We start from the raw sequence: 14,482 nt of genomic DNA on the forward strand, positions 1-14,482 counted from the left end.
AATAAATTTGCATAGTTTGGTGCTACAGGAGAACCCATTGCTGTGCCTCTGCACTGTAAATAATAACGATCTTGAAATTTGAAGTAGTTTTTAGTTAGGACCATTTTAGTCAAAGACGACAATAATTCAGTGGGTGGATGTAACTCAGACCGCTGATTCAAAAAATAACTCAAGCATTCAAGCCATCCTCATGTGGTATAGTGGGGTATAAACTTGATACGTCCATAGTGCATAGTATATCAGTGGAGGTAATGTTACAATTATTCAGTTTCTTCAAAAAATCAGTAGTGTCTTTCACGTGAGAGGGCAATGTCTGTACCAAAGGTTTAATGTGAGAGTCAATGAACTGCGAGATAGGTTCAGTAAGTGAACCGATGCTGGCCACTATAGTACGTCCAGGTGGATTTTTCAAATTCTTGTGGATCTTCGGCAAGGTATACAACACAGGTTTGATAGGATGCACTTTAATCATAAATTTGTATTCATTGTCCGAAATCCCACCCTCGCGTAAGTGACGTTTTAATGTATCTTTAATTTCTTGTCCAAATCTAAAAGTTGGATCTGCATCCAGAGGGGTATAAACGAGTCTGTCAGAAAGTTGTGTCATAATCTCATTCACATAAGCAGATTTATCTTGGACTACTATAGCCCCGCCTTTGTCAGCATGGCGTATCACAATTTCATCATTATTCATTAATTCCAACCAGGCCTTCCTCTCTGATTCCAGCAGATTAGGATACAGTTTTTGTTCTCCACTCTGAGCACACAGTTCCATGACATCCTGTTCAACTAATCGGCAAAAAGTCTCCACTGAAGCTTGATTTGTTTGTGGAACAAATGTACTTTTGGGTTTGAACATTCTGACATTGCTGGACACATTTAAAGGGGTTTGTGCTACAGGTGATGAATCATCTATCTCATTATAAGCAGAGGTTTTAACAGCATCCTTATTGTAAAAGGCTTTCAGTCTGATATTCCTGAAGAATTTAAATAGTTCTACTTTAGTAGTGAAAGAGTCAACTTGTCTGGAGGGAACAAATGAAAGACCTTTAGATAAGAGAGTATTTTGGTCAATACTTAACTCCATGCTGGAGATGTTGATTACATTGGATCCGTCCCGTCGCCCTGATTTAGGCCTTTTCTTCCCCCTCCTGATTTTCCTTTGCCTCCCCGTGAAGGGAGTGGATGCTGTGATGCTGCTTTTCTTGGGCGTAAAAAACGCAGCAGTCCCCCACCTAAACATCATTAAAAGTTTGTGGATAGACCTCACAAGAGCAGTGCATGCAAGACGACCCAAGAATCTCATAGAGCTAGAAGCCTTTTGCTGGAAGAATGGGTGAAAATACCTCAAACATTAATTGAAAGACTCTCAGCTGGCAACAAATGCATTTAGAAGACTTGATACTTGCCAAAGGGGGCACAACTAAGTACTGACCATGCAGGGTGCCCTTTTCCTTTTTTGTTATTTTGAAACTAAAAAAAATCTTAAAATACTGAGGAAAACTAAAACTTACAAAGTGTACAACAGTTTTGAGTTTTGTTTTAACTGCTCCAGAAGCAGTGCATGGTAGTATGAAAGTATGATGCTCTTTTGTTTTTTTTTGTTTTTTGAACAAATTTACCAACAACTGAACTGTCGACTGTCACTCCCCCACTGTGGGAGCTCTCCTGCTCCCCTGTCTGCGGACTGCCTATGATAACATAATTAACATTTGGCATAAAGTGTACTATACAAATCTGTTTGTGTTATATGTTGTGAATGGTCATGGAAATGTTAGTATGTGTCCTTGAAAAGTACTGGAAAAGTTTTGTCCATTAAAAAATGTGTGGGAACCCTGTGAGGACCACTATTTGAAAATTCATTGTAGTCATATTATATGCTGTGTCTCAAATCGCGTACTTCTGTACTTACACTTAATATTTTGAGTGCATAAGTGCGTTCAAACTGAGAAGTATGGAAAAATGCAGTGCACTATGAGTACCCGGATGGTGCACTCAAAACGATCAAGAAGTTGAGTGTGGAAATATGGACACTTCTCGCCCTCAATGGTCGCCATCTTGGCTACGTAGCGGAAGGGGAGGGACCACTTTTCAAACTGGAAATGGCGGCCAAGGACTGTGCGACTGTGAATGTTGCTGCATTGTACAGATTTAAGTTATACATGTGTTTTTTGCACTAAGCACCACTATACTGTCGGATATAAGCCAGCAGTATGTTTATTGGGTTAATTTAGCAGTCTGTAATGATTTGGTACCGCGAACAATAACGCAAATGCAAATGCAAATGCAAATGCAAATGCAAATGCTAGTTTGCTATGTTTGGAGGCCAGGCAAATAGTGGCATTAATGCTCCATTGGCCGGTTACAATTAGGCATTAAAAGAATAAGAGGTCGAATTTTGCAGTTGTCATTTCCGCTTAGTGCACAGCAGCTGTGTTTGGTTTGAGAGAACACTACGCTGTCGAAATTTGCACACTACGCCAATAAGTACATAATGCACATAGTATACTGCATGGAAGTGTACTAACTGAAGCATGTGATTTGAGACACACCAATAGTGTCAGTGAAAATCACTATCATCTGGTTGTAAACTGTGTTTCAGTCCCCCACCCCTCTGTTCTCATTATTAACACATTTTTGGTCCCCTCTTAGTCTCATTCAGTTTTGCTTCAGGTCAGTTATCTCAAAAACAAACTTAATACAGGCATCATCATTACATTATTGCATCATCAGCTCATCACATTTCAGCTAATTTGCTGTTATTGCCATGACATTACAAATCCATACTTGGCCAAAGCAGAACTTGAAAGAATAAATCACATTTATGCCCCCATGTCCACCTCTCTGTTGGTAATGCATTTAGTCTTCTGTGGCTATACAGTGACTTACAATAACTTGTAAAGAGAGATGGTCAGATTGATGATCCTATTCCCAACTCCACACCCTTTTCTCTCCCACTCTTTTCTTCTGCATCCCTATCTCTCTTCTGCAGCTGTCAGAGTTATTTGTCACCTTTGAGGAGAAGCCTCAGGGTGCAGCCTCCTTAGCCCAGGTCCACAAGGCTGTGCTGCACGATGGGAGGACAGTGGCCATCAAGGTCCAACACCCCAAAGTCCAGAGACAGAGCTCCAAAGACATAGTGGTGATGGAGGTGAGTCTGTATCTGTTGAACTACTGAACAACTGAAATAAATGAAATGTTGTGGTGTCACAGTGGAGACACAGACATTATGACTTACTGGCCTCAAATATGATGCATGTTATTCTCTCTTAACAACCAGTGTTGGAGGTAACAAATTACAAAAGTAATACATTACAGCAATACATCACTCATCCTCAATTTAAAAAAAAAAAAAAAATCAACATTAAGTCATCCAACTTAGACATACAGATATATATATATATATATATCATATATGAATAATTATTTTCTTCCTCCTAAATTGACGTTCAGTTACATTGTAACCTTGGTTCTCTGAGTGAGGAGATGATCTCCCCAGTACTTATAACTATGGGAACCCTTTAAGACACAGTGCGAGGGGCCCCAGGGGACAGAGCAGATGCGGGTATTCGAATGTGACATCCCTGCCACCAGGTGCATTACCAAAAGAAAATACTCAATAAGTTTGCATGTATGAAAAAACACCAATGAACTGCACTACGGGGCGGCAGTAGCTCAGTCCATAGGGACTTGGGTTGGGAACCGGAGGGTAGCCTGTTCGAGTCCCCGTCCGGACCAAATATGGAGCGTGGACGGTGCTAGTTCACCTCCTGGGCACTGCCGAGGTGCCCTTGAGCAAGGCACCGAACCCCCCAACTGCTCGGGGCGCCTGACCAAAGGGCAGCCCCCTCACTCTGAGATCTGTCCACTTTGTGCATGTATAGGTCCTGTTTGTGCATGTGTGTGTCTTTCAGACCTGTGTGTAATTGACAAGCAAGAGTGAAAATGTTGAATTTCCCCCCAGGGGATTAATAAAGTAAATAAACTTAAACTTAAACTTAACTTAAATGGACAACATCTTGCACATTCAACAGTTAGTGACACAGCCAGACGCTGTGTGCCACTGTACAGATGCCCAAGCACCAGACGCAACCATAAGCATGGCCAACCCTGCCAGACGCAAGGGTTGGGTGCAAGGAAGACCGCTCAGTTGGCCAGCCCGCTGCCAGGCCACTGACAATAATATATGACATCACCCTGGCTTGGCCAAGGTGCCCAATCCCACCACGTCAGGGGCATGGAATTACATGGCCTACTGTGTGGTGGCCCCCAGCACACGCTTCCCAAAGGAGGTGCCAGCAGCCACATTCAGGCAGTAAAATTTGGCAAATGTGGATGGACTTGACCATGCAGCAGCTGAACAGACCTCCAAAAGGGTGGCACCCAGCCAAAAGGCCCATGGGGTAACTATGCCTCCTGCTGGGTGCAACATGACACCAGCATCATCTAGGGCTGTGCGATATAACGATATATATCGTGTGACGAGAGAAAAATGTCTATTGTTTCATATTCTGCTCTATCATTTATATCGTTGTGACGCAAATTACATGTTTTACGGCAGTATTTTTCATCATTTGGAGTCTGTCCATCTTTTGCACGGATCACATTGATAAATTACTCTTCTTGGCTTATTCATTGGATTAAAATGGGCTATATTGTGATATGAGATTTTGGTCATATCGCCATGCCCTAGCATCATCTGGCAGGAACCGACAACAGCTCGCATCCACTGACAGAGCTTGCAGTTCCTCAAGCTTTTGGTTGATATCACTGCCAAGAGAAAAGCCACTTTAAGTGACAGCCACTTAATGCTGATTGACTCCAGAGACTCTCGCTGCAGGGTGGCCAGCACATGGCCCAGGTCCCATGGTGGAATGGCCGACCTCATGTTGTGCAAGGCTTACACTGCACACTAGAAGGCTGGCCATTCCACTGAGAACTGAGAGGTGAGGCTGCAGTCACCATTTGCAAGCCTATTATCCCCTGTAGGAGTAGCCTTGATAGCTGCCACCTTGCCTCTGAGGGTCAAAGGTGATTTTCCCACCTCAAGCAGCCCCTGCAGGTACTAACTGACTAGGAAGCCGAGATATTGGCATTTACAGATTTTACATGGCGGCCAACTTTTAAATCCAAGATGGCTGCCATCCGCCATCTTGATGAGGTGGCTCCCATCAAAAATTGAAAGCTATGGTGATGGAGAGCATGTGGAAAAAATATGGTGCTTTTGTCCGAACATGTCCACATTTTTTGCTAAGCCACCTCATTAATGTCCATGCCCAGATCCACAGTCTGTGTGCTATTCTGCAAAGGTCTGGGGAGCCCAAGCTCCCTTGCCTGTTGACATATGCTGCTGCCACTGTTCTGTCAGTTTTTACAAGCACGTGACTGCCTTGCAGACTCACGAGAAAATGCTGGAGGGCCAGGTGAATGGCTTTCAGTTCTAGAGCATTTATATGCTGGCCCATCCAGCGGACACTCCGGACCCCCCTGACCTCATGGAGTGCGACCCACCTTTTCATCGATGCATCCGTAGAGAGCACCTGGCGATGCAGTACTGAACCAAGCATACTCCCTCTTGGGATGTTGGCTGGGTCCTGCCACCACAATTTGTCCACACAAATATGTGCAGTGATGAGCACTGCTGCCTGCAGCTGTCTTTGCGGAGAGAGCCCCAGGCTGAAGAGAGGCCTCTGGACTGGACGCATGTGTAGAAGAGCCAATGGCGCCACTTGTACCTAGGCTGCCATAAGACCCAAGAGGCAGAGACACAGACATTTCCCCCAAAGGCAAACCTGAGAAACCTTCTGTGCCCCTCCCGGATTGGAATTTGAAAATAGGCATCCTTGAGGTCAACGGTTGCAAACCAGTTGCCTACCCAGACAGCCTGCTTGACCCTGGGCACAGTCAACATTTTGCACTTCAGGGGTCTGAGAAACTTGTTTGGCCCCCTGAGGTCTAAGACAGGTCTTAGCATTCCATCCTGCGTCAGAACAAGAAAATAGCGAGAATAAAACCCTGCCTGCTGATCTTTTTCCTTTACTTTCCTGATAGACGACTTTGCCATGAGAATGAAGATCTCTGAGTGCAAAACCTCTCTGTGCTGGTGGTCTGCAATGATGGAAAATGCAGCCACCCTCGTCAGAGGAGGAGCACTTTGGAACTGTCAATGATACCCCTCAGTCATTGTTGAAACAACCCAAAGGTCTGCCCCTAGAGCCTCCCATGCTGCCTGAGCGAAAGGGAAGGCTGGGGTGATGTCACGTCAGGACTGAGGCATGGGCCTGGGTGGCCACTGGCCGCTGCTACGTCCTCGGCCCCTTTTATAATGCCACGCTGTGCTGCATCCAGCTGGCCCAGCAGATCGTCCTGACCGCAAGTAGGCTGAGGCTGCTTGGGCTGCCGTGGCTGAGGCCACTTCCAGCCCTGACATTGATTCAAGGCGCCTGACACCTTCCGAGCACAGCGATGGGTTTCCTTTCCCTGCTTAATCATTATGGATGTGTCACGCCCAAACAAGGCAGATGGTTCAACATGCAGTTTGAGCAGACATGCCCTATACTCTGGCTGCAGCATGGACTGTGACAGCCAGAGATGGCACCTGGCCACCAAAAAACTTGCCATAGCACTGCCAGCTGCCTCACCCTGCTCCCTCATGTGCTTAGGAAGAAGTGAGGAGATACATTGTTGTTCGGCTTTTAGATCCTTTCTACGCTCCTCCTCTAGCTGGCCAACTAGATGGTGCTGGTACACGGACAGTATGGCACCCGTCTTTGCCTGCTGTGTCCTGACTGCCATGGCTCCATGCATTTTTCCCAACAAGCCAGCCATTATCTTGCAGTTTCTACTCGGGCAACCCTTGCCCAGGAGAGGCTTTGACTGGACCACCAAGGCATCCAAAGCCTGACCCATGGGGGGCAATGGCCCACAGCCTATCCTCCCTGATTATCAACCCCAGTCGTACAATGACAGAGCCCCGACCAGCTTGCCCCTGCCGTCGGTGTTGCAAACTGACTCCTGACCACCTCCTTAAAATCAGAAAGGAAAGGCACAAGGAACCGTGCAGGTCGCCCCCGTTTTATTGCCGAAACAGGTAGAGGCGAGACGCGACCAGCTGGCAGGTCGAGCCCCAGAGCCGAAGCAGTACGGCCAATAATCTCCTGAAGGTCAGGCGACTGCTGGTCATGCTACTTTACAAGAACCTGCTGGCCCTTTGAGAACATCTAAATGTCCTCAAGGGGCCCAAGGCCAAGAGTGTCTAGGCGGAGGAGTGGATCCAATCCAACCCCGCAGAGTGCCCAGGAGCAGAGAAGTTCCCATATTACACAGTCCGCTCACCCCCACTGATATTGTAATGGGACGGGTCTCCGTCCCCAACTACCAGACCTACCAACCTAGGGCGCTTGGCTGGCTAGAAGGGGCTGGCTGACATCTCCCGAATGAATGACAATGGGCCTGCCTTTGCCTTGCAGACATGCAGAGGCAGTTCACGCATGAAGCCGGATTATCAGGATTGGCAAATGTATGCTCAATTCCCTAAAATAATACACAGTAGTCATGGCCATCCTCTACTTGCCTATTAACATTACAGCCCACACAAGTGGGGCCCTGCCAGCTTGCCGTCATCTCTCTCTCCTTTTTTTTTGTTTTTTTTGAGAGTGACATCACTGTAGTGTGAGACCAGAAAGCAGAAAGTGCAGTCTTTAGTTATAACAACAGCTTTGCTAACTGTCTTAAAATAGTTTCCCTAAGCCAACAGATGTGAGTGTGGCCACAATATGGATTATTTTCTTTTGACACCAGACAGTGGCACACTTCTACTGGAGGGAAATGTGTTTTAATGAGGAAATGGGAAGCTTCCACAAGTGTGAACTAGAAAACCAGCTATGCCTCGTAGTGGCTAACTGTGGAGGTAAGCCACTTGCCGCCACCCGACTCAGTCGGGTTTGAGCAGGTAACTAAACCCCCAAGGAACGTCGTAAGCTGCCCCTCAATCCAGTTGGGTTTGAGCCTGCAACCACGTTCTAAAAGGACGCAGCAGGCTCAAACAAGCTGCTATGCCTCAACCGTGCGTAAACAGAGAGCTGCAATACACGGATATGGCACCCCTCTCAACTGTTTCACTCCTTGTTGTCAAAAAGAAGAAACGGTGTCTAGTTGTCCTTGAGAGGAACCCGCGAATGCCAGCTCTCCAACCTAAAGAAAGGTAAGTGGACAAAACAATTAACTTGTTTCTCTTTTCTTTTTTCTTTCACGTTGACTTAGACAGGTGGAAATTAATGAATCAGTGAGTGCATGCGCTAGGTGGGGCTTTTATCGCCTGGTGCAGAGTCATAAAGATTATTCATTTTCCAAGTCGATTTCCCCAGATGGGAATAATTCCCATAGTTAGCATAGAACTACTGGGTGGGGAGATGATCTCAACAGGATAGAGAACCATGACTAATATAATTTGACTATTTTATATATAGTTATAGAAATATTATTATCTTATATTATATTATGTTATATTATTGTTATTTTGTTATCACTGCTGTTGCCATTTCTTTTTACTGTGGTTGTTAGTATTATGGGTATTATTATTATTACAATCTATATTACTCTACTTATCATAAATATATTCTATATATATTCTTCTTCTTAAAATTATTATTATTTTGTCGTTGGGATGTTATGGCAGTGATGGTGAATAACAGTGTTTTGTTTGGGTATACATTCATGATGCTGACTTTTTTTTTCTCTTTCTGCTCTCACTCTTCTCAGTCCTCTAAACTTCTCACAACCCAAATCAGTTCTGTTATTATGGTTATTGCAACTTACTCATTTATTTTCTTTGTCTTCAATCAAACATATTAGTTTTCAAAATTTACTTTCATCCTAGCAACATTGTATTGCTATTATTGCCATTATCAGTATTTGTTGAATGTGTTGATTTATCTTTTTTTTCCCTCTAATTACACTCAAATACATACACATGCACACACAGACACACATGTAGTCATTAACACTCAAATCACTTAACTTTCATCCACCGAACTTTCATCCTAGCAACCTTTTGTTGATATTGTTACTATTGTTATTATTTGTTGATTGTTCTCCTTTGTTTCTCTCTCATACTTCATTCACAAAGACACGCAAATGCACACAAAGACACGCACATGCACACACAGACAAACATATAGTCATAGATTGTAGAAAACAAGTGCATATGGAGCCAGAAAACACTCTGGCTCCATATGCATTTCATTTATTTTGATGACATTTCAGCCTTTGGGCCTCCTTCAAGATCAACAAGCATATTGAGACACGATGACTTTTGTTGTTCTTTTATCTCAGACATGTTGTGATGCGTCTTTATCAGCTGATAAAGAAGCGTCACAACCACCACCAAGTGACACTTCTGAGAAAGGTGGAAGTTTCTGCCGAAACATGTCAAGGTATGTAACATCCTAACATGTCTGAGATAAAAGAAAAACAAAAGTCATTATCAGAAACTAAAGACATAATTAAGCAATATCACACTCGAGCTCGTGATGTTGTACTGTGATATCGTCACGGCTGTAGGCACGAGGCCGCAGGCCTACGTTGTACTGTGATATCGGCTGTGACAGCCGATATCACAGTACAACATCACGAGCTCGAGTGTGATATTGCTTTTATACAACAGTTCAACAGTGAAATAAGCAAGGCTGATTAAGAAATGTTGAAAAATGAGGACTCCGCTGTCACCGTTGCTATGTAACGCAGACATGGTGCGCCAGGCACTTACTCTTTATACACATTTATTTGCACGTTTCCATTAATTGTGCAGCCGGTGAAATAAGTCTCTGGTGACTGCATGGTGGACTGTCGCTTCACAGGCACAGCCGACTCTGCCTTCTGATCTGACAGTATGTTGCTTTTCTCCAAGTCATTGAGCTCCGCTGATGAAACACTGACAAACCTGGATGTGTGCTCAGATGGATTCAGCTTCTCCTCTCTCTGATGACCATTCATAGTTCAATTCAAAACTTATTTTAGGAAATAAATCCATATTTTTGCCTGTTTGACAGTGGATGAATTAATTAGCCTACAACGCAACTGCTGACCTAACTGACACTAACCGTCAGTTTTGATTTGATTGTTGATTGCAATCAGCTGTGAGGCGGAGTGATACATACAGAGTGAAATAACCGTGATGTTGTACTCCAATATCATCACGGTTTTACTGTCTCTCGACCAATCAGATTGCAGGGCCGGAACTAACTGTTGTATAATGAACACCATTGCACTATATTGAGACACAGGTACACTGATCTGTTATATGGACCACACCTTTGTTACACACCTAATGACGATTAGGTGATCATGCTACACCATGAGGTTGAGAAAATCACAGTCACATACAGGGTCACACAGCTGACAGTGGTTAGATAATCATGCCACAGCATTTGGCTGAGCAAAGACACAATTTTGAAGCCCTCAATAAATCAATACCTTTGAACCAAAATGTTGTCAGGAGCTACAGCAAATCACATATCATCAAAACAAATGACAACAGCCACTACATATGATACCACATTTCAGTATAATACACATTTTTTTCACCATCTTCAACGATGTCAAAGTACAAAAGTATTAAAGGGCCAGTGTGTAATATTTGGCATGGTTTATTGTCAAATCTGAATCTGAATCTGAATATTCTACCCATTAATATGTTTATATAAGTGTATAATCGCTATAAAATAAAATTTGTTTGGTTTTCGTAGCCTTATAATTATGCTTTTATACATATATATATATATATATGTATATATATATATATATATATATAGCAAGGGCCTTGCTTTAGAGAGGTCGCCATCTTGCGCCACCATGTATGTACGGCAGACCGAGCGGACAATCCAGCCAGCCAGAGAACGCGTTTCGCGCATATAAATAAACCAACGAAGACACTTCACACCTCCCTCCCCCCATCTTCCTCAGCTGGAGTCACCCCCCACCCCCAGCTACAGCCCCTCCATAACAGCTGACCAGGTGAGGATGGAGCTCATGAAGATCAAGGCGAAAAAAGCCTACTGGTCTGGATGGCATCAGCTCCAGACTGTTGAGGGACTGTGCAGTTCATCTCTGTCAGGTGGTTCTGCACATCTTCAACCTCAGCCTCAGTCTGGAGAAGGTTCCTGTCCTGTGGAAGACTTCCTGCATGGTTCCTGTACCAAACACTGCACACCCCAGGGAGCCCAACCACTTCAGACCTGTAGCCCTGACCTCCCACCTGATGAAGACCATGGAGAGGATTAAACTCAACTACCGCTTTTATATATATACTACAAGCTCTTAATGGCCTCGCCCCATCTTATTTATCTGAGATGCTAACTGTCCGTGAGCGTGGCAGGGCTCTGAGGTCCTCTAACCAACTCTTGTTGGAAGAGCCCATGTCTAAATACAAACACTGGGGTGACCAAGCTTTTTCTGTTGCCGCACCCAGGCTCTGTAATAAAGTCCCCACTGACATACGTCTTGCCCCTGACCTGAGCCTCTTCAAATCTAAACTTAAAACTTATTTATTAAGGATGGCTTTTAATACTCCATAATGTGGTGACACTTTTATTTTATTTTATTGTTTTGTCCTTTTATTTTTTGTTTTTTATTCATGAATCTGTTGTGTGTTGTGTTTTTAATTGTTTTTTAATCTCTTGTGAAGCACTTTGATTCCCCTGTGGTCGTTGTAAAGTGCTATATAAATAAAGTACATTACATTACATTACATTACCTCCGACCCCTGGTGAGAACAGACTTGGACCTTCTGCAGTTCGCGTATCAGACAGGCATTGGGGTGGATGACGCAGTCATCTACTTGCTCCACCGATCACTGTCTCACCTGGAGAACACTGGAAGTGCTGTGAGAGTCATGTTTTTTTACTTTTCCAGCGCTTTCAATACAATACAGCCATCTCTGCTCAGGGGGAAGCTGGAAGGAGCTGGAGTTGACCGCCACCTCGCTGCGTGGACCATCGACTACCTCACCAGCAGACTTCATGACTGTGTGTCTGATGTGGTAGTCTGCAGCATGGAGGCTCCACAGGGGACAGTCCTACCTCCCTTACTCTTCACCCTGTACACATCGGACTTCAGATACAACACGGACAGCGTTTACCTCCAGAAGTTCTCTGATGATACAGCCATTGTTGGATGTGTGTCAGAGGGGAATGATCTGGCGTACAGGGGGATCATCACGGACTTTGTCAACTGGTGTTAGGTCAACCACCTTCGCATCAACGCCAGCAAGACAGAGGAGCTAGTGACTGACGTCGGCAGGAAAGCGCCCCAGACTATTCCAGTGAACATCCAGGGTTTGGACATTGAGGTAGAGGAGGAGTACAAATACCTGGGTGTTCACCTCAACAATAAACTGGACTGGTCCACAAACACTGATGTCCTATACAAGAAGGGTCAAAGTTGTCTCCACCTGCTGAGGAGACTGAGGTCCTTTGGAGTGTGCAGGACACTACTTAGGACTTTGTATGACACTGTGGTAGCATCTGTCATCCTCTATGCAGTGGTCCGCTGGAGCTATGAAAGCACGGAGAGGGACAGGAAAAGACTGAACAAGCTGGTCTGGACGGCCGGCTCAGTCCTGGACTGTCGCCTGGAGACCATCGAGGAGGTGGGCGAGAAGAGGATGTTAGCCAAGCTGATATCCATCATGGACAACACCTCTCATCCCCTGCATGACACTGTCCGTGCACTGAGCAGCTCATTCAGCAGCAGACTGCTGCACGCACAGTGCAAGAAGGAGCGCTAGGGCAGGTTGTTCATCCCATCAGCTGTCAGACTCTTTAACAGCAACATCTCTAATGTAGCACTGTCATGTCTGCTGCATATCACTGTATAAGATCATCGCTGCTGAGACTCTGTGCAGTTTACATATATTCTGTGCAATATTCCACATCTACAAATACATTGTGTATATATTGTAAATAGTCTTGAGCTGCTGTGACATGGGAATTTCCCAAGTGTGGGATCAATAAAGTTTATCTTGTCTTGTCTTGGCTCATCTCCTGGAAATTAACACATCCAATTGACCTCCTCGTGGGGGGAGGGTTACCTTCTCAATCCCAGTGTATCTCAAAGAGGAAATAGGATGATTAAATTCAACAAAATTAGCTGCTTCTGAACAATTTGTATATCTATTAGTACTTCTGTGTTCAGTGATAGGAGTTTTTAATGCTCTACTGGTCTTTCCAACATACGACTTACCACAAGGGCAAGTAATAACAGATTTAGTAGAACATGAAATAACTCATTTTATAGGGAGCTCTTTACCTGTGTGGGGAAGTTTAAAACTATGACAATGATAAGTATAGTTACATTGACTGCAGCAACCACAGTGGTGGTTGTGTGTTTTGCCTCTTTAAAGGGTCTAAGACCCAGCTAGAGTCATCTTTTAAGGTATCTCAACTCATGTTCTGAATTTCTGTCATTTACTATTTTGATCACAAAAAATATATATATTTATTTGATTTATGGATCATTAGAGAAAATAACCACTTGTATACAGATGTATTCAGGAAACCCACTGCTAGAAATACTTTACTAAGGGCAGACTTTGATCATCCTCTACCATTAAAAAAAGTCTTCCTTTTATTCAGTTTTGCAGATTAAAATGTATTTGCCAGAAAAGGGGTGATTTTGACAGGAATATGAAGGTGATGAAAAACAATTTTCTACAAAGAGGATACAAGAAATCTGTCCTAAATGATGCTGCTACAAAAATAAGAGATATCTAGGTTGGATCTCTTAAAACATAAACCTACAGGAAATCAAATAACTGTGTAATATTTACAACTGAGTATTCCAAAGGTGCAGAACAGATACTGTAAAGGGAGTAATAACAAAACACTGACATACACTTAAATCTGATTCTGAACTCAGTGGTGTATTAACAGAACAACCACTCATGGTATACAAAAGAGGTTAAAATTGGAGAGACCATCTAGTTCACTCATATTTGCCCTCTCCCCAATCAGTACCAGTTCAAGGTATTTTAGCACCTATCTCTGACGGCAACCACCGTCATGGTTGCTGCAGTCAATGTAACTATACTTATCATTGTCATAGTTTTAAACTTCCCCACACAGGTAAAGAGATCCCTATAAAAGAAGTTATTTCATGTTCGACTAAATCTGTTATTACTTGCCCTTGTGGTAAGTCATATGGAATATGGAAAGACCAGTAGAGCATTAAAAACTCCTATCACTGAAAACAGAAGTACTAATACATGTAAAAACAAGAATTATCCAGAAGCAGTTCATTTTGTTGAATTTAATCATCCTATTTCCTCTTTAAAGGGCCAGTGTGTAATATTTGGCATGGTTTATTGTCAAATCTGAATCTGAATCTGAATATTCTCCCCATTAATATGTTTATATAAGTGTATAATCACTATAAAATAAAATTTGTTTGGTTTTCGTAGCCTTATAATTATGCTTTTATATATATA

At 43.5% G+C, this 14,482-nt stretch overlaps 1 protein-coding gene across 2 annotated transcripts in view; it reads left to right on the forward strand.

Annotated features, from left to right (window-relative positions):
• adck1 (aarF domain containing kinase 1) overlaps positions 1-14,482 on the forward strand; it is a 321,537-nt gene that overhangs the window by 168,991 nt on the left and 138,064 nt on the right. For both annotated transcript variants that reach the window (XM_050061967.1, XM_050061966.1), the window contains exon 6: positions 2,993-3,151. In XM_050061967.1, the coding sequence (XP_049917924.1) occupies positions 2,993-3,151 (159 nt within the window). The remainder of the gene's footprint in view (positions 1-2,992; positions 3,152-14,482) is intronic.

Source organism: Epinephelus moara, chromosome 14 (assembly GCF_006386435.1).
Source record: "Epinephelus moara isolate mb chromosome 14, YSFRI_EMoa_1.0, whole genome shotgun sequence".
Taxonomy (NCBI): domain Eukaryota; kingdom Metazoa; phylum Chordata; class Actinopteri; order Perciformes; family Serranidae; genus Epinephelus; species Epinephelus moara.